A 26556-nucleotide genomic window follows, 5' to 3' on the forward strand; every position below is an offset into this window, starting at 1 on the left:
ACCCTCCTTGACTTCCACAGCCCCTTTTGCCCTCTGCCGTAGCCCCAATCATCTTGTGCTATCTTTGTCTCTTAACTTCTCTGTTCCCACCATTCAGACAGTGTGCCCCTTAAGGGCCATGGCCAAGTCCCGCTTTCCTTGTGTCCTTCAGCAGATTTCCCAGTTAGGTAAGATGCTTTCTGGTTTGGTGGATTTACTCTGGTAGGGGGACCAGGGCACAAAACAGGATGGGGGAAATATTGTTAGTCTCATCGGAGGAAAGAGGAAGTTACACTGAGCCTTATGAGAAAATTTATGTCAGTTAAGAATCGTGAAAAAAAAATTATGTGAGAAAATTTAGAATTCCTTAACTTTGTTGTCTCATAGTTAACTGGTTAAAAAGTAAGAAGGTTAAGGAAAACTTGGAGAAGGTGATGTGGGTAGAATGACATTGTGAGAATAATCCTGTGGCATTGCCATACTGCTTTATCAGGATAAAAATGGAGTGCTGAGAAATCTCAAGGAAAGAATAATTGAGCAGAATCTTGAAGGCATAGAAGTTCAAGCTCCTTATAAAATTAAACAGCTATTATTTGTTTATGATTTTATTTATTTATGATTTTATTTTTAAGTAATCACACATAACATGGGATTTGAACTTGCAACCCCAAGATCAAGAGTTGCATGCTCCACTGACTGAGCCAGCCAGGAGCCCCTTAAGAGCTTTTTAAAAACCACTCCCCTCTTCCTTCTCTTCAAGAAGGAGAAAGAGAGAGGGAAGGGAAGGGGAAGAGAGAAAGAGAAAGAAAGGAAGGAAGGAGGCTGGGAGAGAGGAGAGGGAGAGACATAAAGTGTGTGTGTTTGTATGTATTTTCTTAACTCTTTGGGAGGAAGTTACAGACATCATTCTTTGTTTCTAACATGACCACAGTACTGTTATCAAAACCAGGAAGGACGTCTGGGTGGCTCAGTCGGTTGAGCATCCAACTCTTAATTTTGGCTCAGGTCATGATCCCAGGGTTGTGGGATTAAGCCCCATGTAGGGCTCCTTGCTGAGCATGGAGCCTGCTTAAGATTCTTTCTCTGCCTCTGAACTCACTCACGCTCTCTCTCTAAAAATAATAATTTTAAAAGAATAATAAAAAATTTTAATATGGCATAATACTATTATCTGATTAGCAAATCTTATTCAAATTTCACCACTTATTTCAGTGTCCTTTATAGCAAGGTGTTTTTTATAATATAGGAGCCAATCCAGGATCGTGTATTATGTTTAGCTTTTATGTCTCTTCAGTCTCCTTTACTTATTTATTTTTTTAATGTTTATTTATTTTTGAGAGAGTGGTGGGGGGAGGGGCAGAGAGAGAGGGAAACACAGAATCCGAAGCAGGCTCCAGGCTCTGAGCTGTCGACACCGAGCCCAATACAGGGCTTGAACTCACGGACTGCAAGATCATGACCTGAGCCGAAGTCAGATGCTTAACTGACTGAGCCACCCACGCACCCTCTTCAGTCTCCTTTAATCTGAAAGGGTTCCTCAGTCTTATTTTGTCTTGAATAACATTGCCAATTTTGAAGAAAACAAGTAGAATATTCCTCAACTTGGGTTTTTCAGTTTCCTCACGATTACGTTAGGTCATGCATTTTTGGCAAGAATGCCACAAAAGCGATGATGTGTCCTTTTCATGCATCATGTCAAGGGGGCATGGTGTACTTTGTCCCATTATTGGTCATGTTAACTTGAATCACTTGGTTGAGGTGGTGTCACTTGGGTAAGGTGATGCTGCTAGATTTTCCCACCAGAAAGTTATTTTCTGAGTAGAGGCAACAATATGTAAAGAGGAAAAGCTGTGTAAAGCAGCATGGTATGTTCAAGGACTAACAAATAGTTCTCTGTAGTTACAGTGTAAATTTTGTGACAAGAGATGAAGATGGGGAACCCCAGAGGAACCAGATCATAGGAGTGTCTTAAATGCAAGCTGGCAAGCTGGGATTTAGCTCATAGACCAAAGGGAGCCACCAGTGGGTTTTGATGTAGTTAACTTTGTGTCTTACTCGCCTTTCTGCTTCTGGGTTTGGGTTGGCTGCCCAGGCCTAAGTGAAGAATGGTAGGTATGTGAGTTCCAGAACAGAAAAAGGCTTTGTGCTTCTTTTGAGCAGAGATAGGAGAACCATAGCTGCTGCCATTCTTGGGCTTGGGACAAGAAGTGGAGCAAAATCCATTCCTGTTATATCTGGAAGCCCTTTGTTTTTACTTTTTTAAATCAGTATCAGTTCACCACAAGAAAGATTCTCAGCCCTGTTGAGAAACTTGCTCTTAGCTCAGTGTAACATCAAGGAGCAAGCACAGCTTTAGAATCAGAAGACCTAAACTGAAATCTCAGCTCTGTCAGTTCTTCCCTGAGTAGCCTTGAACAAGTCCCTTTTCCTCTGTGAGCTTCAGGTGTTTTCATCTCTAAACTACATAGGATTGGGGCGCCTGGGTGGCTCAGTTGGTTAAGCGTCCGACTTCGGCTGAGGTCACGATCTCTCAGTTCATGGGTTCGAGCCCCGCATCAGGCTCTGTGCTGACAGCTCAGAGCCTGGAGCCTGCTTCGGATTCTGTGTCTCCCTCTCTCTCTGCCCCTCTCCCACTCTCTCTCTCTGTCTCAAAAATAAACATTAAAAAAATTTTTTTTTTCAAATTACTAAGATAGTAATAATTAGGGCACCTTCCAAGGTTGTGAGAATCATATGTGATACCATATATGTGGGTACATTAGAAGCTTTAAAATATGATCCAAGTTCTTGTTTTAAAAGAGGCACTGTGACGCATTCTATTATTTCACACACTTCAGGTAGTTTCATGCCATCTTGACGAATTTTACCATCTTTGATCAAACCAGTATTAATGTTTATATTCTTCTTTAAATCAAATTTTTTTATTTGTATTTTTTATATATTATTTTGAGAGAGAGCAAGAGAGCGAGTCAGCATGAACAGGGGAGGGGCAGAGAGAAAGAGGGAGAGATAGGATCCCAAGCAGTCTCTGTGATGTCAGTGCAGAGCCTGATGCGGGGCTCGATCTCACAAATCATGAGATCATGACCTGAGCTGAGATCAAGAGTTGGACACTTAACTGACTGAGCCACCCCAGTGCCCCAAATCAAAAAAATTTTTTAAATCAAAGTTAATTTTCCAAGGGAATTTTTATCATCTCAGTGAATGGAAAATCGGTATTTTTTTAGTGCCTATTAAGATACATGTGTAATTGAGAGTTTATCTCTGCACCACCTAAAATTTTGTTTCTCCCAATGGTATGCAGGTACAATGGGAAAAACTAGTTGTGGAAAGAAATTTGGGCTTAGTCTAATAGTTTGGGTGCCATCCTTAATTCTTCTGCTGTCTAGTTTCTGTTGCCATAAGCAAAATACTTCATTTTTCTGAACCTTAGATTCATCTGTTCAGTGGGAGCAATACTAGTACTTTCCTCATGGGTTGTTTTACCCAGGATAGTACCTAAAACATAGTAGATGTCCATCATGTGTGAGTTTCCTTAGTCCAGGTGGGGTTGAGGGACAACATAAGCTTTTAAGTATCAGAACAAAATATTGGTGAGATGTAAATCTTTAAGATTTGTGGCCCTCTAAACGAAAAGAAAAACATATTGAGTTCCTTCCTCACTTACAAGACAACTAAAATGTGTTTGGTACTGGATCGGCCAATGATCTTTATTCTGTGAGCTGAAGCAAAGACATGGAGAACTCAGTATTGGAAATAGAAGTGTGTGAACACTGTCACTGACCCTGGAACAGCAGAAAAGGAATTTTAAGGAATTTTAGAACTTGAAATTAGGTTGAAAGATTGCTCCCAGACAAAAACTAGGATGCATTTGGCTCTAATACAGGCTGTGTATGTTTCCCACTCCAAATTCACAGCAGCCTTGTAAAGCAGACTACGTTGCCTCCATTTTCCTGATGAAGATGTTAAGGCTCCAGCAAAGCTGAGAATGGAACCTTGGTGTTTTAGCTACTGTGTTTGTAGAAAAGAGGCTGGATAGAGGGAAGGATTAGTTACTAAGTACCTACTTTATGTGCCAGGCCTTATGCTTGATGTTTTAGCTATGTTATTTTATATGTAATCCCCACAATACCCAGTATGATAGGTTCCAGTAGCCCCTCTATTCTTTAGTAGACTGAGGTTCAGAGAGGTGAAGAAACTTGTGTGTAATTACATAGACCAGGCAAAAACAGGATTTAGACCCAACTTTGTGTAATTCTGAACTGTGTAATTTTTTAAGGATACCGAGAATGATATCTGCTTTAAGGAAAATGAACTGAGTGTTAGGCTTGGAACCCTCAATCCTGCCCCAAGGACTTTCTAGATTCTTAATATTATTTTTTTTGAAAGCAGGTATATTATTTTATACACACACACACACACACACACACACACACACACACAGCAAAGCTTACTCACACATGATGCTGTTAGCTTATCTTCTGTTGTTAACATTGCCTCCTCCAAGCCAACCTTCACAGTGGCCATCGTAAAGATTTTTTGAAAATGCCGACCTGACCACATCCATCCTCTGCATTCCATCTCATCCTCGGCTTCCTCTGCTAAAGTCCATTTTCCTACCCTGCCGTTAAAGGCTATCGGTGATTGGGCCCCACTTGGCCTCTCCAACCTCCAACTTCACCTCTTACTACTCTACTCACATGCACATGCACACACAAGCTTTAGCCAGGATGAACCACTTGGAAATTACCAGAAAGAATACTCCATGTTTACTTTCAACTTGAAGCTTTTCTGTGTACTGTTCACTCACCCTTTTACTGCTTGCGTAAATCCTATTCATCCTTTAAGACGCAGTTCAGAAGTCATCTTTGCCAGAAAGTTTTGCCAGATACCATAGTCTTTCTGTAATTGTAGATCAGAAGTTTCTCTTCTGTGCCCCCATATTAAGTGCTCCGTAAACAGTAATGGCAATAGTATTAGTAGCTATTATGCCTAATAACACTGGTACTATTTAAAGGGTGCTTTTTATTGCTAAATAACTTCTTCCTTTTGTGGAATCACCCGAATAAGAAACAATTGCAATGGGAACTCTACTGACTGCTTTTATAGGGAGAAACCAATCAGATCAAAATTTTGATTAATTAAAAAAAACAAAAAACAAAGAACCTTTTCTCATCCTACACATTAGACTGCAACTTAGCCTGGAAATAAAACAAAATATCTAAAAATGGAAATGTTCTCAGGGTGCCTGAGTGGCTTAGTTGGTTTAAGCATCTCACTCTTTGATTTCAGCTCAGATCAGGATCTCATGGTTTGTGGGATCATCGAGCCCTGCATTGGGCTCTGCACTGACAGAGCAGAGCCTACTTGAGATTCTCTCTCCCCCTTTCTCTGCTTCTCTCTCTCTCTCTCTCTCTTTCAAAATAAATAAATAATTTTTTAAATAGAAATATTGTTTCTATCCCTCTCTTCAAATTTACTGAAGCCTTCAGATGCATCATCCTGGTGGGATATTTGTAACTGGGGGACTATTAATAACGCTGTCATCTTTGTTGAAATATTAAACGTATGCATTGTGTACAGTGTGTGTCCATTGCCTTGGGGGTCCAAAAGTATCTGTTGCCTATGAGGTAGCCTAGAATAATGAAAAGAGTATATATACTTTCGGTCTAGAAAGACCTGTTTTTTAATCTTGATTTCACCAATTATTACTTTGTGCTTTGGGCCACATAAGTTCTCTTTTTAAAGTGCCTAGACTTGTGTGGGTATGCTTTGACTGTCTTGGCTTATGTTTCCTTCCAGCAATCAGAGAAGACGGCATGCCCGGAGGCCGGAATAAGAGCATTGGGCCGGTCCAGGTGAGTTCTAGGCCTCACTCTTTGTTATCCACCCTGGAAACCCAGGGCTCCACATGTTCCCCTAGCTACTTATCCTTGATCCTCTCATTTCCTGCTAGGGGAGCCATCTTGTTTTCATTCCTGTAAAACTGCTTTTAGAGCCTGGTATGAAAGTACTTTGAAAATCTTAAATATGTTAAGATAATTATTTAAAGCTCTTTTTGTGATTCCCTCAACCCTTCCCAAGGATTTCACAGGAAGTCAACTCAATTCTGGTTTTAAACCATCCAGAGAATTTTTTTATGTCATTAAAACAGCCTGGCAGAAATCAGTAAGATTACTTTGCCTTGTTTGTAGAGTAGGAATGATAATACCCATTTAATCTCACAAATATTATTAAGTACTTACTTTGTACAGGTCCTCTGTACTGTGAACTCAGTCTAGCGGAAGAGACAGACGTGTAAACAGACATTCAGAGTACAGTGAGTAGTAACAGGGGATACCTAGGGAGTACAGAAAAGAGGGACTTCTTTTCTGTTTGGATTGGAGCCATTGTTGGGGACTAAAGACATTTAGGGAAGGCTTCCTAGAGAAGGGAAAGTTTCAACTGAGTCTTGAAGGAAAAGGAGGAATTAGTTATGTTGGGAAGGAGTGAGGAGCCAAATATCTTGTAATACTGCTAGACAGAACAGCATGTAAAAAGACCACAAGATGAATCTTTAAGGAATCACAGGGAGTTTATTCAGTCAGGCAGGAGCACTGGGCACATGTAATGGAGTGGCAGAAGATAAGGCAAATTCCTTGAGTTTGGAATCTGTTCTCTAGAGAGTAGCCTTGAACGCTCTTTGATTATAGTTCCTTAGGTAAAGCCTTTGTAGGACCAGCCTACACCACTTTTTCTTACTTGCCAGCAGAAGAACAACTTTATGAAGGAAGAAAATTGGATCTGTGTATGACCCAATATGTAAATCCCTCAGGACACCAGTGGGCAGGACCATGCCTCAAGGATTATTGGTGTGGACCAAGAGGCAACCACCAAAAGCTTTTAAGGAGAGAGAGAGAGAGAGAGAGAGAGAGAGAGAGAGAGAATCAGATTTGCATTTTAGAAAGATCATTCTAATAGTAGAAATGGTTTGTGAGGAGCTGAGTAAGTGCCAGTGAAACTGGGGGCAGAGAAAAAGCAATTCAGAGGGTTTTACAGAAGTCTAGCCAAGAGATATAGATAGTGGTTTTAAGTAGGGCAATGATAGTATAGATTGAAGGGAAGAGAATAGACTCAAGAGATATTTAATAGGTAAAATTGGTAGGATTTATCTAATTGAATATGAGGGAATATGAGAGAAAGACAGGAATTCAGTCATTTTGAGACATACGCTGATGATATATGGCACATTTCCTATCACATGAACTCATTATGAGTTCGTGTATGCGCTCAATTGGGGTGTGGGTGTATGCTGTATTCATTCTGTCTTTTTATTAATCCAATATTTATATTCATGTTATTCAAATCATATCTGTTTCTTGAAAGTCAATTTGATTTATTTTGGCCTATACATAGGTATTCTGTGTGTGTGTGTTAAAAAAACATAACATGAAATTAACAAATTAAGTATGCAGTACAGTATTTACTATATGCACATTTTCATCTATATATAGAGCCTTTTCATCTTATGACTGAAACTTTATACTCACTGAGCAGCAACTCCTTATTTCCCCCTCTCCCCATTCCCTGGCAACCACCATTCTACTTTTGCCTTTCTAGGAGTGTGGCTACTTTTGAGACCTCATGGAATCATGCAGTATTTGTTTTTCTGTGATTTCCTTATTTCACTTAGCATATTGTAGCATATGACAGGATTTCTAAGGCTGAATAATATTCCATTGTAGATATATACCATATTTTGTTAATTCGTTCATCTGTCGGTGGATATTTAAGTTGTTTCCATCTCTTGGCCTTTGTGAATAATGCAGGGAACATGGAAGTGCAAATCTCTCTTTGAGATCCTGATTTCAGTTCTTTTGGATAAATACCCAGAAGTGGGATTACTGGCTCATATGGTGGTTTTATTTTTACTTTTTTGAAAAACCTTCATACTGTCTTCCATAGTGGCCACAACCATTTTCCATTCCCACCCAGCAGTGCACAAAGGTTCCAATTTTCTGCATCTTCTCTAGTACTTCTTATTTTCTGTTTTTTTTCTGTTAATGTCATTCTGGACAGGTGTGAGGTTTTAATTTGCATTTGTCTGGTTGGTGACATTGAGCATCTTTTCATCTTTTCATGTATTTGTTGGCTATGCTGTTTATATGTCTTTGGAGAAGATTTTTTGGGTCTGTTTTTGTCTATTCAAATCTTTTGCTGCCCCCCCACTTTTTTTTGGAGAGAGAGAGAGAGTGCATGTGAACATAAGCAGGGGAGGGGCAGAGGGAGAGGGAGAGGGAGAGAGAGACAGAGAGACAGAGAGAGAGAGAGAAAGAGAAAGAGAGAAAGGGAGAAAGAGAGAATATCCTAAGTAGGCTCCATGCTCAGTGCAGAGCTCAACATGACAAGAAGACTTTTCTCTGTTTTCTTTTAAGAGTTTTACAGTTTCAGGTCTTACATTTAAGTCTCTAATCCATTTTATTTTTTTTAAATTTTTTTTTCAACGTTTTTTATTTTTTTTATTCTTGGGACAGAGAGAGACAGAGCTGAACGGGGGAGGGGCAGAGAGAGAGAGAGACACAGAATCGGAAACAGGCTCCGGGCTCTGAGCCATCGGCCCAGAGCCCGACGCGGGGCTCGAACTCACGGACCGCGAGATCGTGACCTGGCTGAAGTCGGACGCTTAACCAACTGCGCCACCCAGGCGCCCCGTCTCTAATCCATTTTAAGTTGATTTTTGTATGTAGTATAAAAGATCAGAATCTACTTTCATCCTTTTGCATATGAATATCTAGTTTCCTTATACCACTTGTTGAAGAGACTATTGTTGTGTAGCCTTGGCAGCTTTGTCAAAGATCTTTTGACTCTACATATGTGGGCTTATTTGGGGGCTCTCTGTTCTGTTCCATTGGTCTATAGTCCTGTCCTTATGCCAGTACCATGCCATACTGTTTTGGTTGCTGTAGCTTTGTAATATGTTTTGAAAACAGGAAGTGTAGGGGCGCCTGGGTGGCGCAGTCGGTTAAGCGTCCTACTTCGGCCAGGTCACGATCTCGCGGTCCGTGAGTTCGAGCCCCGCGTCGGGCTCTGGGCTGATGGCTCGGAGCCTGGAGCCTGTTTCCGATTCTGTGTCTCCCTCTCTCTCTGCCCCTCCCCCATTCATGCTCTGTCTCTCTCTGTCCCAAAAATAAATAAAAAACGTTGAAAAAAAAAAAGAAAACAGGAAGTGTAAAGGCCTCTAGCTTTGTTGGTTTTTGTCAGGTTGTTTCGGCAATTTGTGGTTCTTTGTGTTTCCATATGAATTTTGGGACTTTTTTTTTTCTATTTCTGCAAAAAATGCCATTGGAATTTTGATAAGGATTATACTGAATCTGTAGATCACCTTGGATCCTATGGACATTTTAACAATATTGTTTTTTAATCTGTGAACACAGGCTGTCTTTCCATTTATTTATATCTTTAATTTCTTTCAGTGGTGTACAAGTCTTTCATCCCTTTAATTATGTTTATTCCTAAATATCTTGTTCTTTTTGATACTATTGTAACTGAGATTGTTTTCTTAATTTCCTTTTCAGATTTATTGTTAGAATGCAACTGATTTTTGTATATTGATTTTTTTTTTTATCCTGAAACTTTGCTGAATTCTTTTTTTTTTTTTTTTTAAGTTTGTTTATTTTGAGAGAGAGACAGAACAAGTGGGGAAGGGGCAGAGAGAGAGAGAGAGAGAGAGAGAGAGAGAATCCCAGGCAGGCTCTGCACTGTCAGTACAAAGCCCAGTGCTGGGCTCGAACTTATAAACCGTGAGATCATGACCTGAGCCAAAGTCAGATACTTAACTGACTGAGCCATCCAGGTGCTCCTGCTGAATTCTTTTATTAATTCTAAGTTTTCTATGTGGAATCTTTAGAGTTTTGTATTTACAACAAGATCATGTCATCTATAAACAGAGGTAATTTACTTCTTTCTGATTTAGATTTTTTAAAAATTTCTTTTACATGCCTAATTGCAACGGCTAGGACTTCTAATACCGTGTAAGGAGAAATGGCGAAAGTGGGCATTTTTGCTGTAATCCTGATCTTAGGAAAAAAACTCTTAGTTTTTCATTATTGAGTCATGTGTGGCCTTTATTTGTAGTCATTCTTTTTGTATTTAGATGCAGCAGAAAGTTTATCCACTGGGAATAATTATTTTTTTTTTTTTTTTTAATGTTTATTTATGTTGAGAGAGAGTGAGAGCACGAGCAGAGGTGGGGCAGAAAGAGAGAGAGAGAATCCGAAACAGGCTCCGTGCTGTCAGCACAGAGCCAGACATGGGGCTTGATCTTCTAAACCGTGAGATCATGACCTGAGCAGGAATCAAGAGTTGGACGCTTAACCCACTGAGCCACCCAGGCGCCCCGGGAAGAATTCTTAAGCATTTCCTCAATGAAGAACCTTCCTCAGTATTACCCAATGACTTTTGAGTACTCTTCTCCCACCATGCCAGGGCTTTTTCAGTCGCTTATGTCTCTAGACCCTGTGTTCTCTCTAGAATTGAGGTAGCTGATGCTCAGAGAAACATTCCTATTTCATCTCTCGTTACATTTGACATTTTGCTACTAGGCATATAATTTCCTCTTTTGTCTTTTACTTTTTTAGATGATCTGTTAGGAAGAGAAAGCTGTGATCTCCAAGTGCTTAATCACAAGGGATAGAATTGAGCAACTGTTGTGCACTTGCACCTCATAACTTTATCTTAGATCAACCTCCCAAGTCTGTCTGGCTCAGTTTTGCACCCTGTGAGGGAATCCTGAACTGTGAAGGAGGTGGTGTTATCTTCATTTTACAAGTGAGGGAACTAAGGCTCAGAAAACTTGAGTGACTTGCCCAACAGTGAGCACCCAGGTAGAAAATGACAGATGAGGTCTGAACCTAGACGTAAGCACTGCTGGTGTGTTCCATCCCCTTAATGCATCACTGATGGCCTAGTGTACCATGGGACCCATAGGAAGAGACAGATACAGTACACCTTTGTCTCCCAGCTGGAACCAGTCTTACTGACTGGTTGTTTTCACCTCGCTCAAGTACTTCCTTCCATGCCCTCTAAGCTCTGGTCTTCCTCTCACTGCCATCACTGAGCCTGCTTCAGTCAGGGTGTCACTAAATGTCTTACAGTTTGATGGCACCTTTTGTCTTCACGTGTCTTTTTTTTTTTTTTTTTTTTTAATGTTTATTTTTGAGAGAGAGAGACAGAGACAGAGCACAAGTAGAGGAGGGGCAGATAGAGAGAGAGACAGAGAATCCGAAGCAGGCGCTAGGCTCTGAGCTGTCAGCACAGAGCCTGGTGTGGGGCTTGAACCCACAGACCATGATGAGATCATGACCTGAGCTGAAGTCGGACGCTTAACTGAGTAAGCCATCCAGGCGCCCCTTCACGTGTCTTACACAATGTGTGATTTCAGTGTTCTAAAGATCCCTAAGTAAAAAGATTTGTTTTGCTACATGTGCTTGAATAAAGACTACCGTACCTCCAATCAGTACACAATCTAAGTTATTTAAGACCAGTCACTCAACTTGTGTACCAGTTAAATGTTTCTTGTTTCCCCTCCAAGTCCTGTATGCTGGCTGGCTTCCAGTTCTAAATGCCTCCTGTATTTATGATCACAGCAGCTCAAGGTTTCCTCACAGGCTGCTGGAACAAAGAGTTATGCAGGTTTGACTCAGATTTCAGAGAAAATGTCCTCCCAGGCTTTCTATAGAAACAAAAAATAAAAATGTATCTGGCCTTTCCTCCTTACTACTCACTCTCATCCTGTGCTAAGTTTAGCCAGTTAAGCTTCAACTCTGGGTTAAACACTGTATAGAAGATGTGTTTACTCACTCCCTGTGTGGTATGATAGCTAGAGCCAGGGACTGAATACTTGGATACTTTGGCCTCTTCCTCAAACTCCTCCCCAGACGTGGGCACACAGTGTGATCTTGGGCAAGTCAGTTCACTTGTCTGAGCTAGAGTTTCTTCTTATTTATTCAGTAGGGTTGGGAATGTCTTTCTTACTAAGAAAATCCATGTGGAGTTTCATGGACAGTACTTAATAAGTGAACATTTGTTTATCCAACGTGCATTTTTTGAGCACTTTTTTCTAGGTTCTAATCATAGCCTTAGGTCTAATAGAGGGTATTCTTATGATACATTATCGTAAATGCTATAAAAATAATAATGATGATGAAGATATCATTGTCAGCCTTCCATAATTATTGCTATGTGCTAAGCCCTTTTCTAAACATGTGATAATGTATTAACTAATTTAATCCTCACAATAACCCCACGAGACAGATATTATTCTCTCCACCACATAGATAAAGGAATTTAAGTTAAAATAGGTAAATGACTTGCCTAAGATTGTACAACTTTTAGAAAGTAGCAGAACCTGTGTTGGAACAAAGGTGCTCTGACTCTAGAATTCATACTCTTAACCACTATGTTATTCTGCCTATCTCAGAATCCATAGAATTGTAAGTGGACAGAAGAAGGACCTAAAATTCTGTCTAGGTAGTGATAGAGGGTTCACAAAGAAGGTAACATTTGAATTGGGTCTTAAAAGGCAAGGAGGAGTTTGTTATTGAAGAGTGGTGTTTCAGGGGTAGGGAAGAATAAACTCAAAGACAAAGAGGAATGTTGAAGAACATAGACACTTTGTGGCTTGAGAGGAGGGTAAATGGACAAGAGGAAAATTATGGTGAGCTGTGGTGCTAGGAAGCAAGCAACCGAGCTGTCCTAAGATTAGTGAGAGACAAAAAAAAAAAAAAAAAGATTAGTGAGAGACTGTGGGGTATGGAGGTAGAAGAGAGGGAATCTGGGTTTCTCTCTAGAGAGTTCTAGGAATGTGAGTTTTAAATACATTCTCAGTCCTAAAGAAGGAACGGAGGTTATCCTGGGCACCCAGTCTAACATGTGTCAATTCCTTGTCAAAGATATCAGAGGAGGAGATCGAAAGGATCATGTCTGGGCAGGAATTTGAGGAAGAGGCCAATCACTGGAGCAACCATGGTGACAGCGACCACAGTTCCCCTGGGAACAGGGCCTCAGAGAGCAACCAGCCCTCACCGGGCTCCACACTGTCCTCCAGGTGAGCTTCAAGGCAAACCCAGCATCATCTAGGGATCACCCAGAGAGTACACAGACCCACACGGAACCTCTGGGCTGTCTCAGCCATTGTACTCTTGTTCCCTCAGTCTTTGGGGCAGGGACGGACCAGGATGACACAGAACAGCATTTCACAGCCTGCTTTTTGCTGAAGACCTTGAAAATGTCAGCAGTCTCTTTGCAGACTAATAAAGTACCATAGCTGCTGTCTGTGCCCATACGTTCTTCACCTAACAAAATAACATTTTAAATGTAGCTCTTTTCTCTCATTTACTTTATCACTGAAATAAAACAAACCACGTTGACAATATTGAATTAAGTTCTAATTTCTTTGCCTCAGCAAGAGTGAAGATTTTCACTTTATAAATTTTAAGAAACTGAAAAATTTTAAGCTAGTGATTTAAATTTGCTGTTATCATGGAATACCAATTTGGAGACTCTTTGTTCAAGAATGTTAAGTTAGTTGTTATGTGTAAATGTAGCCATCAACTACCAGGGAAGATTTCCTTTTTGCAGAAATCTTTCTTATAGGACAGGGATTGATAAACGTTTTCTATAAGGCCAGATAATAAATAATTTAGGCTTTGTAGGCTATACAGTCTGGGTCTCAACTACTCAACTCTGCCATTATGGTGCAAAAGCCACCAGACACTACGTGAATGAATGAATGTGGCTGTGTACCATTAGCCTGTAGTTTACCAGCCCGTTACAGGAAATGCATCTAGGTAAAGCTACAGGATTGTTGTTTTAGGTAACAGAGTGGTTAGATTTCTTCAGTGGTTAGTGGTTAGATTTTTCCAATGGCCAGTGATTAGATTTCTCCAGGAAAATACCAAGAATCTGCCTGCAGATTTTTATCTGCCTTTTTCTTGGTATTTTACGGTAACTTTTATTCATTCATTTGTTCCTTTTTGTTTCAGTTCTTTCAGTTGTTCCTTTTTTGTTCCTTCTTTTGAATGTTTAGGGGAGTTGTTGCCACATGTCAGGTTCCTTGCTAGGTGCTGGATTTGTTTTGTGGCCTGGCAAGGCCCTTAGGCTGGCTGTGCCTTAGTTTTCCTAGTAATAAAAAAATACATACCCCCACACCTTTGTGGACCATAGTCTGTGAGTATCCATTAAAATCTCTTCAAATGTGGCACCTATACAAAGAATTTATTCAACCACTCTTTATTCAGTACCTATTTTGCCAGGTGCTGGGTGTCCAATGACAAGCCACTCATACACACATCTGTACAGAGTCCCTATCTAGTAGGGGAGACATGCATGTAACCGTTAATTATGTCCCTGATGAAGACACACTGCATGGCCAAAGAACACCTTAGCCACATTGTGGCTCACTTCCTTTGAGCAGGCAGTACACCTGGCGTGGTTCTGCTTGAATGAAACTTTTCTTTCCAGTAGGTCTGTGGAACTAAATGGATTCATGGCATTCAGAGAGCAGTACATGGGGATGTCTGTGCCTCCACACTATCAATACATACCGCACCTTTTTAGCTATTCCGCCCACTCGCCACTTCTGCCCCCACAAGCTCGCAGCCTGGATCCTCAGTCGTACAGTCTGATTCACCAGCTGGTATCAGCGGAGGACCTGGAGCCATTGGGCACGCCCATGTTGATTGAAGATGGGTGAGTGCCCCATTTAGTTCTTGCAACTTCAAAATGATCTCCACCCCACACCCACCTTCATCCCTGGCTACTAATACCCTAGGCTTTGGAATGAGTCAGGGGATAATGAGTAATGACTGAAGCATCAGAGGACAAATCTGTATATATCTTTGCAGGCAGTGGTCCCTTGTTTTTCTCTTGAGCATCTTTTTTCATAGAGTTGGGACTGTTTTATCAATCCTATGGAATTGGGATTAAAAGACTTGTTTCTGCTTGGGCCTAGCTAGGTAAGCCAGGCCCTGGGATGGGTCTGAAGTGCTTCTCTGGCTCTGAGTCAGAGATGAAATATACTTCTGGGGATAATCATACATTAAGTTCAGGCTCCGTAACAAGGCACTAACTGGTTGTGGACTATCTGCATCTCTAGCCAACGTACCCATTGGTAGCCTGGTGCCATGTGCTCTGTGTACAGACCTGAGTTGGTGGAAGGAATACTCTTTAAATCCTCTGTCACCTCTACCTGAGTAGATACTAGTTCAGCCTTCAGGCCCACCAATTGCTGCACCCATTCCTTTGGCCTGGGGCACAGGCTGTTTGCTATCAAGCTTAGGTCCCTAGGATGTATCTGGAGATCTTTCAAGCTAGTCTGCAATATCAGAGGAGGAAATTCAAAGATCTTCTTATAAGAAGGACACACAAAATCTTTATAAATCTGAGTGTGGGGGTGTGGGGAAGAGTCATGCCCAGGGGCCTTGAGAGAAAGAAAACTGGGACCCTATCTCATCCAGCCCAGAGATGAGAAATGCCCTGCTCCTTCCATACAGCAGTAACTCACAAAGGCTAAGCAACTTTAGTTCCTGAACTCACCACCAGGGGGTGCAATGAGAGCAGGAAAACCTTCTGAACATGTTCTCTCTTTCAGCCATCTGTCCTCAGGCTCATTTTTGTTGTCAGCCCCTGTATTGGGTGGGTACCAGACCTGACCTAATGGAGCTCTCATTGCCAAAACTAGTGCAAGGGTCACAGAATTTTCTCTCAACACATGGAACATTTGTGGACACCAACATTAAAAGTCATACTCCCTAATAATTGCACAAATTTCCAAGCCTCCTTTCCTTTCTACAACCTTTTCTCACCAAACCCACCTCCCCAGCCCTGAGCTTGCTGCTGGCTCCAGTCCTGCCGCTTTATCATTAGACTCAATTGAATGAAGTTGGAGACCCATGATCAAGGGCAAGGAGCCCACTGCCAGAGACCCTTTCTACTCTTAGGAGTAGCCTCTACCTGTGCCCTTATCCTCTCTCTCTGGCCACCGGAAGTAATTTTCCACTGTCCCTACCCCCAGGTATGCTGTGACTCAGGCAGAGCTGTTTGCCCTGCTTTGCCGCCTAGCTGATGAGCTGCTCTTTAGGCAGATTGCTTGGATCAAGAAACTGCCTTTCTTCTGCGAGCTCTCAATCAAGGATTACACGTGCCTCCTGAGCTCTACATGGCAAGAATTAATCCTGCTGTCTTCCCTCACTGTTTATAGCAAACAGATCTTTGGGGAGCTGGCTGATGTCACTGCCAAGTATTCACCCTCTGATGAGGAACTACACAGGTAAGGGCTGTTGGCTGGGGAGGAAGTCCCAAGCAACCAAACCATTGTCATTCCTGCAAGGTGGGGATGGAGTGCTCCCCACTGACACTCCAAAGGATAGGAATTAAAGCCACACACAAGGCTGGATTTGAATCCTCACTCTACCACTGACTACCTTTGTGACCATGGTCAAGTCTCTGATCCCCAGGTTCTGAATTTCTAAAATGGGATAATACCAGTACTTCCCCCATCAAGGTAGTTGTGAAAAATAAATAATATTGTGCAGCATGCCTTAGCAGAGTTCTAAGCTATTATTATTATTATTATTATTATTATTATTATTATTTTAATCACATCTGGATCATTGAGGTAAGAGAATATATCTGGGAAAAACAAAAATCTAAACTCTAAACTTTATCTGTAAGGTGAGGGGGCTCTGAGCTATAGTTTACAATTGAAGAATAAGACCTAGAAGTCACTGCAGTATCTACTGTGTGCCAGGCACTGGGCTTGGCTTTTTTTTTTTTTTTTTTTAAGTTTATCTATTTATCTTGAGAGAGAGAAAGAGAATGTGAGCAGGGGACGGGCAAAGAGAGAGGGAGAAAGAGAATCCCAAGCAGGCTCCACACTGCCAGTGCAGAGCTCAGTGTGGGGCTCAGTCTCACAAACTCTGAGATCATGACCTGAGCCGATACCAAGAGTTAGTCGCTTAACCAACTGAGTCACCCAGATGCCCCTGGGCTTGGTATTTTATATGATTGTCTTCTTTCTTTCTCACAGCCTCCAGCATTGTAGGTGTGGTTATGCCCATTTTATAGATAAGAAAACTGAAGTTCAAAGAGACCTGCCCTTGAGTGTTGGGACCAACACTCCAGAGCCTGGATTTGAACCTGTGCCTACCTGGTGTCAAAGCTTAGGCTCTGTTACTGTATCTGAGATGCAGTGTGATGGTAACAGCATGGGACTAAGAGACTGAGCCATTCTTTTCAATGTTTTCTGGCATAATGTCTCATCCCAGCTGACCAGGATCCTAATCTCCCTGTCTAGCACAAATCTTTTACTCACTCACTTTGAAGACCTACAGCACATGGTGACAACCCAAAATCAGAACAAATGATCAGTTGATACAGCTTTTCTGGCTTATTAATTTATCCATGTGAAAAATAAAGCTTAAATCACATTGCAATAGACATTTCATTAATTCACTTTTATTGAACAGTTTAAAAAAACAAAGTCATGGGATTCCAGAGCACCAAGAAAAAGAGGAGAAAAGGTACCCCCATCAATGAAAGCTGAAGGAGATGGGGTGCTAGCCCCCACACTTCTCTACACAGGACCAAAGTACATCTTCCCCTGCCATCCAGTTACCATGGCATAAAGACAGGGGGAGTGTTGAGCTGAGAGTAAAGCTCCAAGACTCTCAAGGGCTCTTTGCAAAGCTGAGGGAGGGAGGAATCAGGGTGCCAATACCCTCCTCTGATTTTCTAATATTTCCTTTTCAGTGATGCTTACTGGTTTCAGGGTAATCTGTAAATGACAGAGCTTTGAACCCAGCTGACACTTTGACCTGTAAACAGAGCTATCTGATTTTGCACATGACCTAACCCCTTGTCTTGAGCCTCTAATTCATTGTTTCTATCAAATTCCTATCTCCTCCTTAACGCTGGGCCAACTAAGTGTTTGAATTGCAGTTAGCAATGCTAATACTGTCAGGGTTTGTAGAGCTGGCCCAATGAGCCTGGCCTCCTTATTTGCTTGGAATCCACCAGTGCAGCCTGCGGCTGTCTACAAAGTCAGCCTGTGGGCTCCAGTCTCTATAGAATGATGGGTTTTCCCAGGTCTTCTGCAGGTAGGCAAGGATCATTGGCCATGCAGAGCCCTCTGTGGCTTTGAGCTTTATAAGGCACCCCATCCCACTGTATCCAGTCCCTTGGGCCCTAAGAGCAAGGCAGGGGCCAGTAACAGCTAAATTAGTGAGGGAATGTTTATTTCCTAGGAAGCCTCCTTACCACGGAGAATGTAGAGCTGCACTGTCCAATATAGTAACTGCTAGCCTCGGGTGACTTTTTAAATTTAATTTAATTAAAATTTAATACAATGAAAAATTCAGTCCTCATTAGCACTAGCCACATTTCCATGTGCTCACTAGCCACATGTGATTAGTGGATCATGTATTGGACAGTGCAGATACAGAACATCGCCATCATCTCAGAAAGTTCTGTTGAACAGTGCCAATTCTAGACGATGTATTGGTGCTGAGCTCTCTAGTGGATTCTGAGGATAAGAAATAGATTTGTTGTCAGGACTCACTACTCCATGCTAAAAGCATATGGAATCCTTCCATGGAAAAATAGGAGTTAAATTTCAACAAGTTAGTTCTGATTCCATGTACTAGGACCCTGTTGTGCATGTCAGGGGAGCGGTGTTGGGATCGTAGATGATGCAGACACGGTTTCTGACTCAGGTGAGAGCCCCGTGGTTTAGGGGATTGGGAGACAAATAGAAACAGATAACAGTCTATAATCCAGGGGGGTACTGGTAGAGATTGAGGGACATATGAGGGACTAGAAGTAAGTACCTCTACTTGCATAATCAGGTAGTGCTTGCCAGGGGATAAGACATTTGAGTTGCATCTTGAAGTGGGTTTTTATATGTAGATTATAGAGAACAGGAGGAAGGCAGGAGATAAAACAGAGTCCTAGAAGTTAGAGATCTTGGATAGTTGGTTTGTGTACGGAATCAAAAGCAATCCTGTGGATTGTATAGAGAGAATGTATCTGAGAGACAGAAATGAGGGGAGAAATGACTGGAGAGAAAGGTATAAGAAGGCAGATCATGAAGGTATTCAAATGCCAATCTAAAGAATGTGGATTATCTTATGTGACTACTGTTAAGTCTTAGGATGTTTTTAAGTGGAGTAATTACATGGGCAGTTAGCATTTTAGAAAGATCCCTGAGGCTCTAAAGTCAGGATTGATTAGCATGGACAACGCTAGAGGATGGTATCTGTGTAGGAGGTTGTTCCATAATCCAGGTAAAAGAAAACAAGGCCTGGACAAGGCAGCAGTGACTATGGGAATAGAGAGGACAGCACAAAATTAAGAGATAACAAGGAGGTAAAGTCAGTGGGACTTCAGTGAGTGGAAAGTTGGGTGGGGGTGCTACCAGGCAGGTGAGTGCCAATTCTCTTAGCCAAGATAATGGAGCCTGAGAAGAACAGGCTAAGAGATGAGCCACTCTGAGTTTGATCTGGAGTCTGTTGAGCCTGAGATGCATGGGGAACTGCCCTGGAGGTCAGAGGAAAAGGAAGTGTGAAAAACCCTGGAATCAGGTACATCAGTGTATAAAGCATTCCTTCCTCTGCTAGAAACCCAGGGTGTGGAGTCTGTAATTGGCCATAGCTCTTTTCTACCTTGCCTGCTCCTGCATTACTCCTACTCCCCCAAAATGCCTTTACTTTTTCACAACTCTTAAGTGCAAGTAAGTTCCTGCTGTCATGAAAGGGCTTTTCCCCGATGATACATGACCACCTCCTTTTCTCTTCTCAAATATTGAATCAAATTTATGGTACCCATTTTCCTTAATCAGGCTGTTATCAGACAGTGAGCTGGGTGAATTTGATTTAAAGCAGATTGTAGCACCAGCCAGTGACTGCTCCTGGCCCTAATCAAGACTCCTTCACTCTCAAGAGAAGATGCCTTGCACTAGATGGGCTTTAATGGGCAATTCTATCTCACAAGCACTAGCTCCATTTCTGCCAGATCTATGAAAAGTTGCCTCCCAGCTTCCCTGCTCAGATCCTAGCTGTAAGGTTCAAGAAACACAATCATTTTGCTGTTGCAACAGGAGCAATGATGATGATGCCATTAATAATGATAATAGTTAACAATTATAGACTGTTTATTGTGCCAAATTCCATCTTAAGTGCTATACAAACATTATTTGTTTAGTCCTCACCACCACCTGAAGCAACTGCACTAATATTATCCTTGTTCCACAGAGGAGGAGCATGAGGGTCAGAGAGGTGAAAACTCAAAGCTACAAACCTAGGAAGAGATGAAGTAGACATCACCACCTAGATCTGTTGTGCCCCAAAGCCCAGAATCCTTACCATTTCCCTCTGCTGAATTATTTAGCCTTCTCAAAACTTCGGCTTTCTGGAATGTGTCCTGGAGTTAGAGTCTTACTCCCATCGTGGAGTGTTTATGTGGGTGCTGAGATGGCAGTTCCTCTAAGGTTGTGGCTGATGACTGCTCCTGGGGGTAGGTGCATTTAGCTGAATGAAAAGGAGACAACTAGGCCTCTCAGCCCCCTTAATGGGACATAACTTACATAGTGTCAGTTTCAATTGCTGACTGAATGGTCCAGTGGTTTGGGGGATCCTGGCAGGAATGTTTTCTTTGTCCTAGCATGCCTATGTAATGGGAACCTCGAAGAAGAATGGGTGTGTTTGTCCAACTTTCTGGCTTTAAATGCTGATAATGTGCAGACAGGGAATACAGGGGCGTTAGAACTGTGGAGTGGGCAGATGTGGAGGAGGCACGGCTGGAGGAGAAAGCAGGCCCATGGAACAGAGAACAATTTGTTTATCAAGGGGTGGGATGCGGGGTGTGGAGGAAAGCTTTGCAGTCAGGCTGTGGAGACTGAGTGGGGGCTACTGGGCTGGCTGCCAGCCCCCCACCACTGTCAGGGGTCCATGATAGTTGCCTGTCCTAGGAAATTTGGAAAAGAGAGTATGTGCTGTCCCCAGTAGAGCGGGCAGATTTGGGACATGTGCTCATGCCAGGCACTTGGGAGCTCCTTTGTATCCCTTGCAGTAAGTTCACCACCGCAGGCTGGGGGTCCGGCTGATAACCACACACCTGCAGGTTCTGCAGTGCCAGAGGGAGCACTTGGGGCAAGCGGTTGCTGATTAAGGGAGAGAACATTATCTTTGTTTGCTACACTGCTCCGCCACAGACAGATGCTGGCATTGCCGCTCTGCTTGTGTCCTCCTTTTTGACCTACTGCTTTTCATCCCCACACCACCCCTCCAGGCAGATCCTAGAGGGAATTTGCAGGAAAGACCTTTTTCCTCTCAAGAACAGAAGTAGCCAGCAGAGTACTGTGATGAGGCAGTGATGTGATCTTCACTCTCAGGCCCACTGCCTCCTGCATGTCTCAGCAGCATCGAGGCACTGCAGCATACCCTGCACGTAGCTGAGTTGAGCCCTGGGCTGAGTTGCTGTGGGGACCTGACAGTCAGGGAGTGGACAATGGAGTGCTGAGAAAGCAACAGGCTTGGAATCAGAAAATTTAGGTTTAAACTTTGGCCCCACCCACCACCACTTATCTACCATGTAACTTTTGTGGAAGGCAAGATGCTCTTCTTTTGCTTCCTTATCCCTAACGTGGAGGTGATATCTCATGGTTGTCAGGGGGGTAAAATATAAGAATGCACTAGGGGCACAGTAAATAACCTCTCTGAGCTTTGTTTTCACATGTGAACAGAGAATTGTAATACCAATTTGGTGGATGTATTGGGAGTATCCCATGAAATAATGTGTGTCGAATATTTAACAAAGTACCTGGCAAGTAGCAAATGCTCACCAAAGGGTAGAATGGTAGGTAAGGTTAGTATAGGAGCTGTTCAGTATAAATTTGTCTATCAGCCAGTTTGGGAAAGCATTAATAAAGTTATAAAAACTGTTGGGCCAGGCACAGAGAGAAATGGAGTCAGCCGTCATTGTTGAGATCAGCTGATGGAAGAAACGAAACCCCAGCTCAGACTGAGGGGGAGCCAGACTTTGGGGCAAAAGGGTCAGGGCTCTAGATTGCAGGTAGCTGCTGCTGTAGCTCCCCCTGGTGCCTGAGAAGGGCAGATGCCTCTGGCTCCAACCAGGGCCAGGCTTTCCCCAGGGAAGAAAAAATGTGCTGCTTGCCCAGGAGGCCAAGCCCTTGCAAGGCCTTCAGAGTCAACGCAGAAGGTAGTAGAGCCCAGACAGCAGTAGTACATCCCCAGGTGTTGAGGGGGACAGACAGCGCCTTCTTGCCTGGCATAGGGCTGCAGTACTCAGATCTGAACATGCCACCAGGGAGCAGTCCCAGGGCTGAGCATCTTCTCTCCATGACTGAGCTGCATCTAAGGCCTGTCTGGAACTCTCCTTAGTCCACTCCTGGAAGGGCAGAGGCTGAGCGTGACCCTGACCCCAGCTTTTATAAACACTTGCTTCCCCATTAAGCCTTTTTGCCTTCTTGGTTTGGTGGTGTCCCCACCTCTGGTATGAGGTGTTCCCCACTAGGACCCAGAGGATTAGTCCTCTAACCTTGGCTTCCTTTTTCTAAAACTTGGTCTTCCCCCAAGGAGCTTTCTCCTGATCCAAAGAAAGGATCATGGTCCGCATTGAGTCTTACCTGCTATGTAGATGTTGGAAAAACCAAGGCCTTGGGAAGTTAGCGCAGGTTCCAGGTTCCAGCTCTGCCACCAACTGTATGCTTGTGGACCAGTCTCCTCCATTCTTTGAACTTCAGTTTCTCGTCTGTACAGTGGTAATGATAGTCTCACCTAGCCCATAGGGCTGAGAAGATTAAATGTGAAAGTACACATAAAGTGCCCAGCACAGGGACACCTGGGTGGTTCAGATGGTTGAGCGTCCAACTTCGGTTTGTGGGTTTGAGCCTCGCATCAGGCTCTCTGCTGTCAGCACAGAGCCTGCTTCAGATCCTCTGTCTCCCCCTCTCTCTGCCCCTCCCCCACTCACATGCTCTCTCTCAAAAATAAATAAATGTATTTTTTTAAAGTGCCCAGCACAGAGACTGGTATGACATGGAGGCTCAGTTAATGTTTCTGTCCCTCCCTAGCTGAAGTCAGGGATGCCAAACATTTTTTTTCACTGTGTGTAACCTCAGCCCTGCTAGAAACAGTGAACCTAAAAAATATAACCGTCAGCTTTTTCTTCATCGTGGCAGAAGCTCACATAGAGTCACCATGGCAGCTGCCGTTGACACTGCAGACTGCATTTCAACAATAGCAGTACCTTGATAATGTCATATTTCTCCACATTTACGTTTCACAGACTGCCTTTGGCCCTTGTTACCCTAAGCAGACAAGTGTTACTATTTTACAAAAGAGGACCTCAAAGGTTAGAGGGGTCAAATGATTTTCCCAAAGTCTTATAGCTTTTATATGTTGGAGCAGCTGGATTTGAATTTAGATTTGATTGACCCCACCTGACCTTGGGAACAGCAGCTTATATGAGCTCTCTTGGCTGCTAGACAAACCATGGAGCTACCTGTCCTTCACAAATGGTTCTGGATTCCATTTCCCCCAAGTTCGGGCTCTTTTCAATCCTAGATTCCTTAAGGAGCTATAGGAGACCTCTGGCTTCCCTTCCTTGACCTCCACTGTCTGTTTCCCAGATTTAGTGATGAAGGGATGGAGGTGATCGAGCGGCTCATCTACCTATATCACAAGTTCCATCAGCTAAAGGTCAGCAATGAAGAGTACGCTTGCATGAAAGCAATTAACTTCTTAAATCAAGGTAAGTAGCTGGGGATGAGGAAAGGGGACTTTGTTGTTGTTGTTGGCCAGAGAGCATTTGCCCTCGTTTCACACACCACCTCCCACCCCTTTACCCTCAGGACTGTCACACAGAATCTGTCACACGATGTGGGTACCAATCTTAGATAAAGGCCTGTGCTCTCCTCATCCTGCCCCTCTATAGTGCAGAGCATGCTTTGGATTTTTTCTTCAAACCTAAATGCCACAGTCTCTATAACTCATAGAGGAAGGAAAAGGATTCGCTTTGTTTAGTCAGTTTTAATGCATTTAAACACAGACACCAAGGACAGTACATGCGTCATTTAAAATTTGTACCAAGTTTACCAGCAACTGAAGAAGACCAGGGTGACTGATGAAACTATTGGAGATAAGACCTCTGTGACAGTCTGGCAGTGCTTCTGACGGCCCCTTCAGGGCAGAATGGTGGTGCACAAGAACTCACACAATGCATATCAAGCATGGCTTTTGTTTAGAGGAGGGCCGAATGTGGTTTATGTGGGGGATTACCTGCAAAGTGGCACTTGGTAGCTGCTAGTGACCGGAGTGTGGAGGAGAATTTGTATTCTCTTTTTTCCAAAGTAGTGTATGAGTGCTGTACTCTCACAGTGCAACCGGGCGCTTTTGCTGCCTTGTAACATTGAAAGTACTCTCTTCCTGTGTTCAGTTTCCTAGTCGAGACTTCCAATACCCTCCTCTTTGCCTACTCCTCCTGCTGCTTCTCCACTATTCATTCATTTGTCTTCTCCACTCATTTATCTGCTGTTCTGTGTGCCTTCCCTAGACCAGGCACTGTGTTGAGCATTAAAGACATTAAATAAAAATAGACCCCAGGTCTCTGGCCTCAAGAAATACACACTTTAAAATGGCACTTGACACATTACTTGAGCCTCAGATGGGAGGGAGATCAGCAGCAACTTCTTGGAGGAGAAATCTGAGTGGGGCCTCAAAGGCTGGGTAAGATATATATAGAGAGAGAATATTTATGTTCTCTTATTTATGTATATGTAAACGTGTGTGTGTGTGTGTGTATACATACATGTCCATATATATTATATATACACATATACATTTTTATGTAAAGAGAGAAATCTATATAGAAAAAAGCTGGAGTGACAGCCCAGGTAGAATAGTGTGAGCAGAAGCACATAGGAGGCCATGTGTGAGTATATGCCTAGCATAAACGTGTAGGCTCCGCAAGCTTTCTGATCGGCCTCCAGCAAAGGGCCAGTTTAAAGATACTCTGAAAGATACATTATGAAAGGTAGATTATTCAGCCAGTTGTTGAACATCCACTGGTGCCTGTTTTGTGTCAAGCACTGTGCTGGGAGCTATGTAGGAGCTGAGGAAGATAGAGCCTAGCACTCAAGTGTTTCAGTCTAGTGATTCTCCTTTATAATTTTTTGCCTGTATCTGATTTCTCTTCCCTTGTCCAGAGTTTTGTTCCTCCATGTCAGAAAGAGAAAAGGTCTCCTGTTGTGACAATGTTTAATAACTTTTAATTGAAAGATGCACATATTGAAGGAGCTGGTGTTCTTTCCCCAGTAGAAAACCCCTCCATTTCCTGTGTGTGTGTGTGTGTGTGTTTTTTTAACAGATATCAGGGGTCTGACCAGTGCCTCACAGCTGGAACAACTGAACAAGCGATATTGGTACATTTGCCAGGATTTCACTGAATATAAATACACACATCAGCCGAACCGCTTTCCTGACCTCATGATGTGCTTACCTGAGATTCGCTATATTGCAGGTAACATTCTTAGTGCTGGGCTTCCAAACCTTCCTTGGCTTGTGGAGGGAATGAGACAGACAGTGTTTTCAAAATGCTTATTCCAGGCCCATCACCAACTGCATAAAAGAGCTTCTACCATTGCCCTCAGAAAAGTTACATTATAATGAGAATTTTGTGTTTTCTTTGTAGGGAAAGAGAGTCTGACATTTCCTTTGTGCCTATGATGTGCAGGGTGCTTTGTGGCCTTTTGTTACTTAATCTCAGAACAAACTGCAAGGCTAGTGATTGGTGATATTATGGTCATTCAGTGGATGGCGAAACAGGCTCAGGGTTTCTCAAATTAACTTCAATTCCTGAGTTATATACTTTAAAAGGGTGGATTTTATGGTATTTGAATTAATTATATCTCAATTTTTTTAATTAACTTCATTTTGGAAAATTTCTTACAGATTTTCTGGGATCATTTATTTAAAGTGATACCTTTAAAATAATTCTCAAAAATTATACCTTTGCAAAGGAATTCTTGTTGTTATGGTTGCTTTAGTTCATTTGGTAAAGATTCTTGTGTAGAGTAGCCAGTATACACTGAGGGAAAACACAGAAATGTGACCTCTAGACTAAGATTGTTCCTGTCAGATTCAGCAGTGCAATTTTGAAGGAAAAATTTTTCAATCTGATAAAGGAATTTTTGTTTCTACTTTTTGGACCTAGATAGTCTAGCAGATCTGAAATGGACCTAAAATTTTGGGATTTTAGGGGTGCTTTGGTAGTTTATATCTCAGCATTTCCAAATCTTTGTCTTACTGAACAAGATATTAATTCAGATGCTCTCTGAAATAAAGAGAGGGCAGTAATTGATACTGAGATGGAGTCTCAACTCTGGCAGCATTTTGAATCACCTGCGAAGCTTTTAAAAAATATCTGTGCTTGGATTGTACCCCAGAAATCCTGATTTAATTGATATGGCATGGGACCTGGGCATGACTCTAAGATACATACGGTCAGGGAGAAGAACGACGGCCT

General features: G+C 42.5%; 1 protein-coding gene across 4 annotated transcripts in view; it reads left to right on the top strand.

Annotated features, from left to right (window-relative positions):
- NR6A1 (nuclear receptor subfamily 6 group A member 1) overlaps window positions 1–26556 on the top strand; it is a 234421-nt gene that overhangs the window by 201746 nt on the left and 6119 nt on the right. For 2 of the 4 annotated variants that reach the window (XM_058694158.1, XM_058694160.1), the window contains 6 exons: window positions 5782–5837; window positions 12909–13063; window positions 14479–14706; window positions 16031–16285; window positions 23663–23784; window positions 25399–25551. In XM_058694158.1, coding sequence (XP_058550141.1) covers window positions 5782–5837; window positions 12909–13063; window positions 14479–14706; window positions 16031–16285; window positions 23663–23784; window positions 25399–25551 — 969 coding nt within the window. The remainder of the gene's footprint in view (window positions 1–5781; window positions 5838–12908; window positions 13064–14478; window positions 14707–16030; window positions 16286–23662; window positions 23785–25398; window positions 25552–26556) is intronic. The other 2 variants (XM_058694161.1, XM_058694159.1) reach the window with 2 other exon arrangements.

Source organism: Neofelis nebulosa, chromosome 12 (genome assembly GCF_028018385.1).
Source record: "Neofelis nebulosa isolate mNeoNeb1 chromosome 12, mNeoNeb1.pri, whole genome shotgun sequence".
NCBI classification, from domain to species: domain Eukaryota; kingdom Metazoa; phylum Chordata; class Mammalia; order Carnivora; family Felidae; genus Neofelis; species Neofelis nebulosa.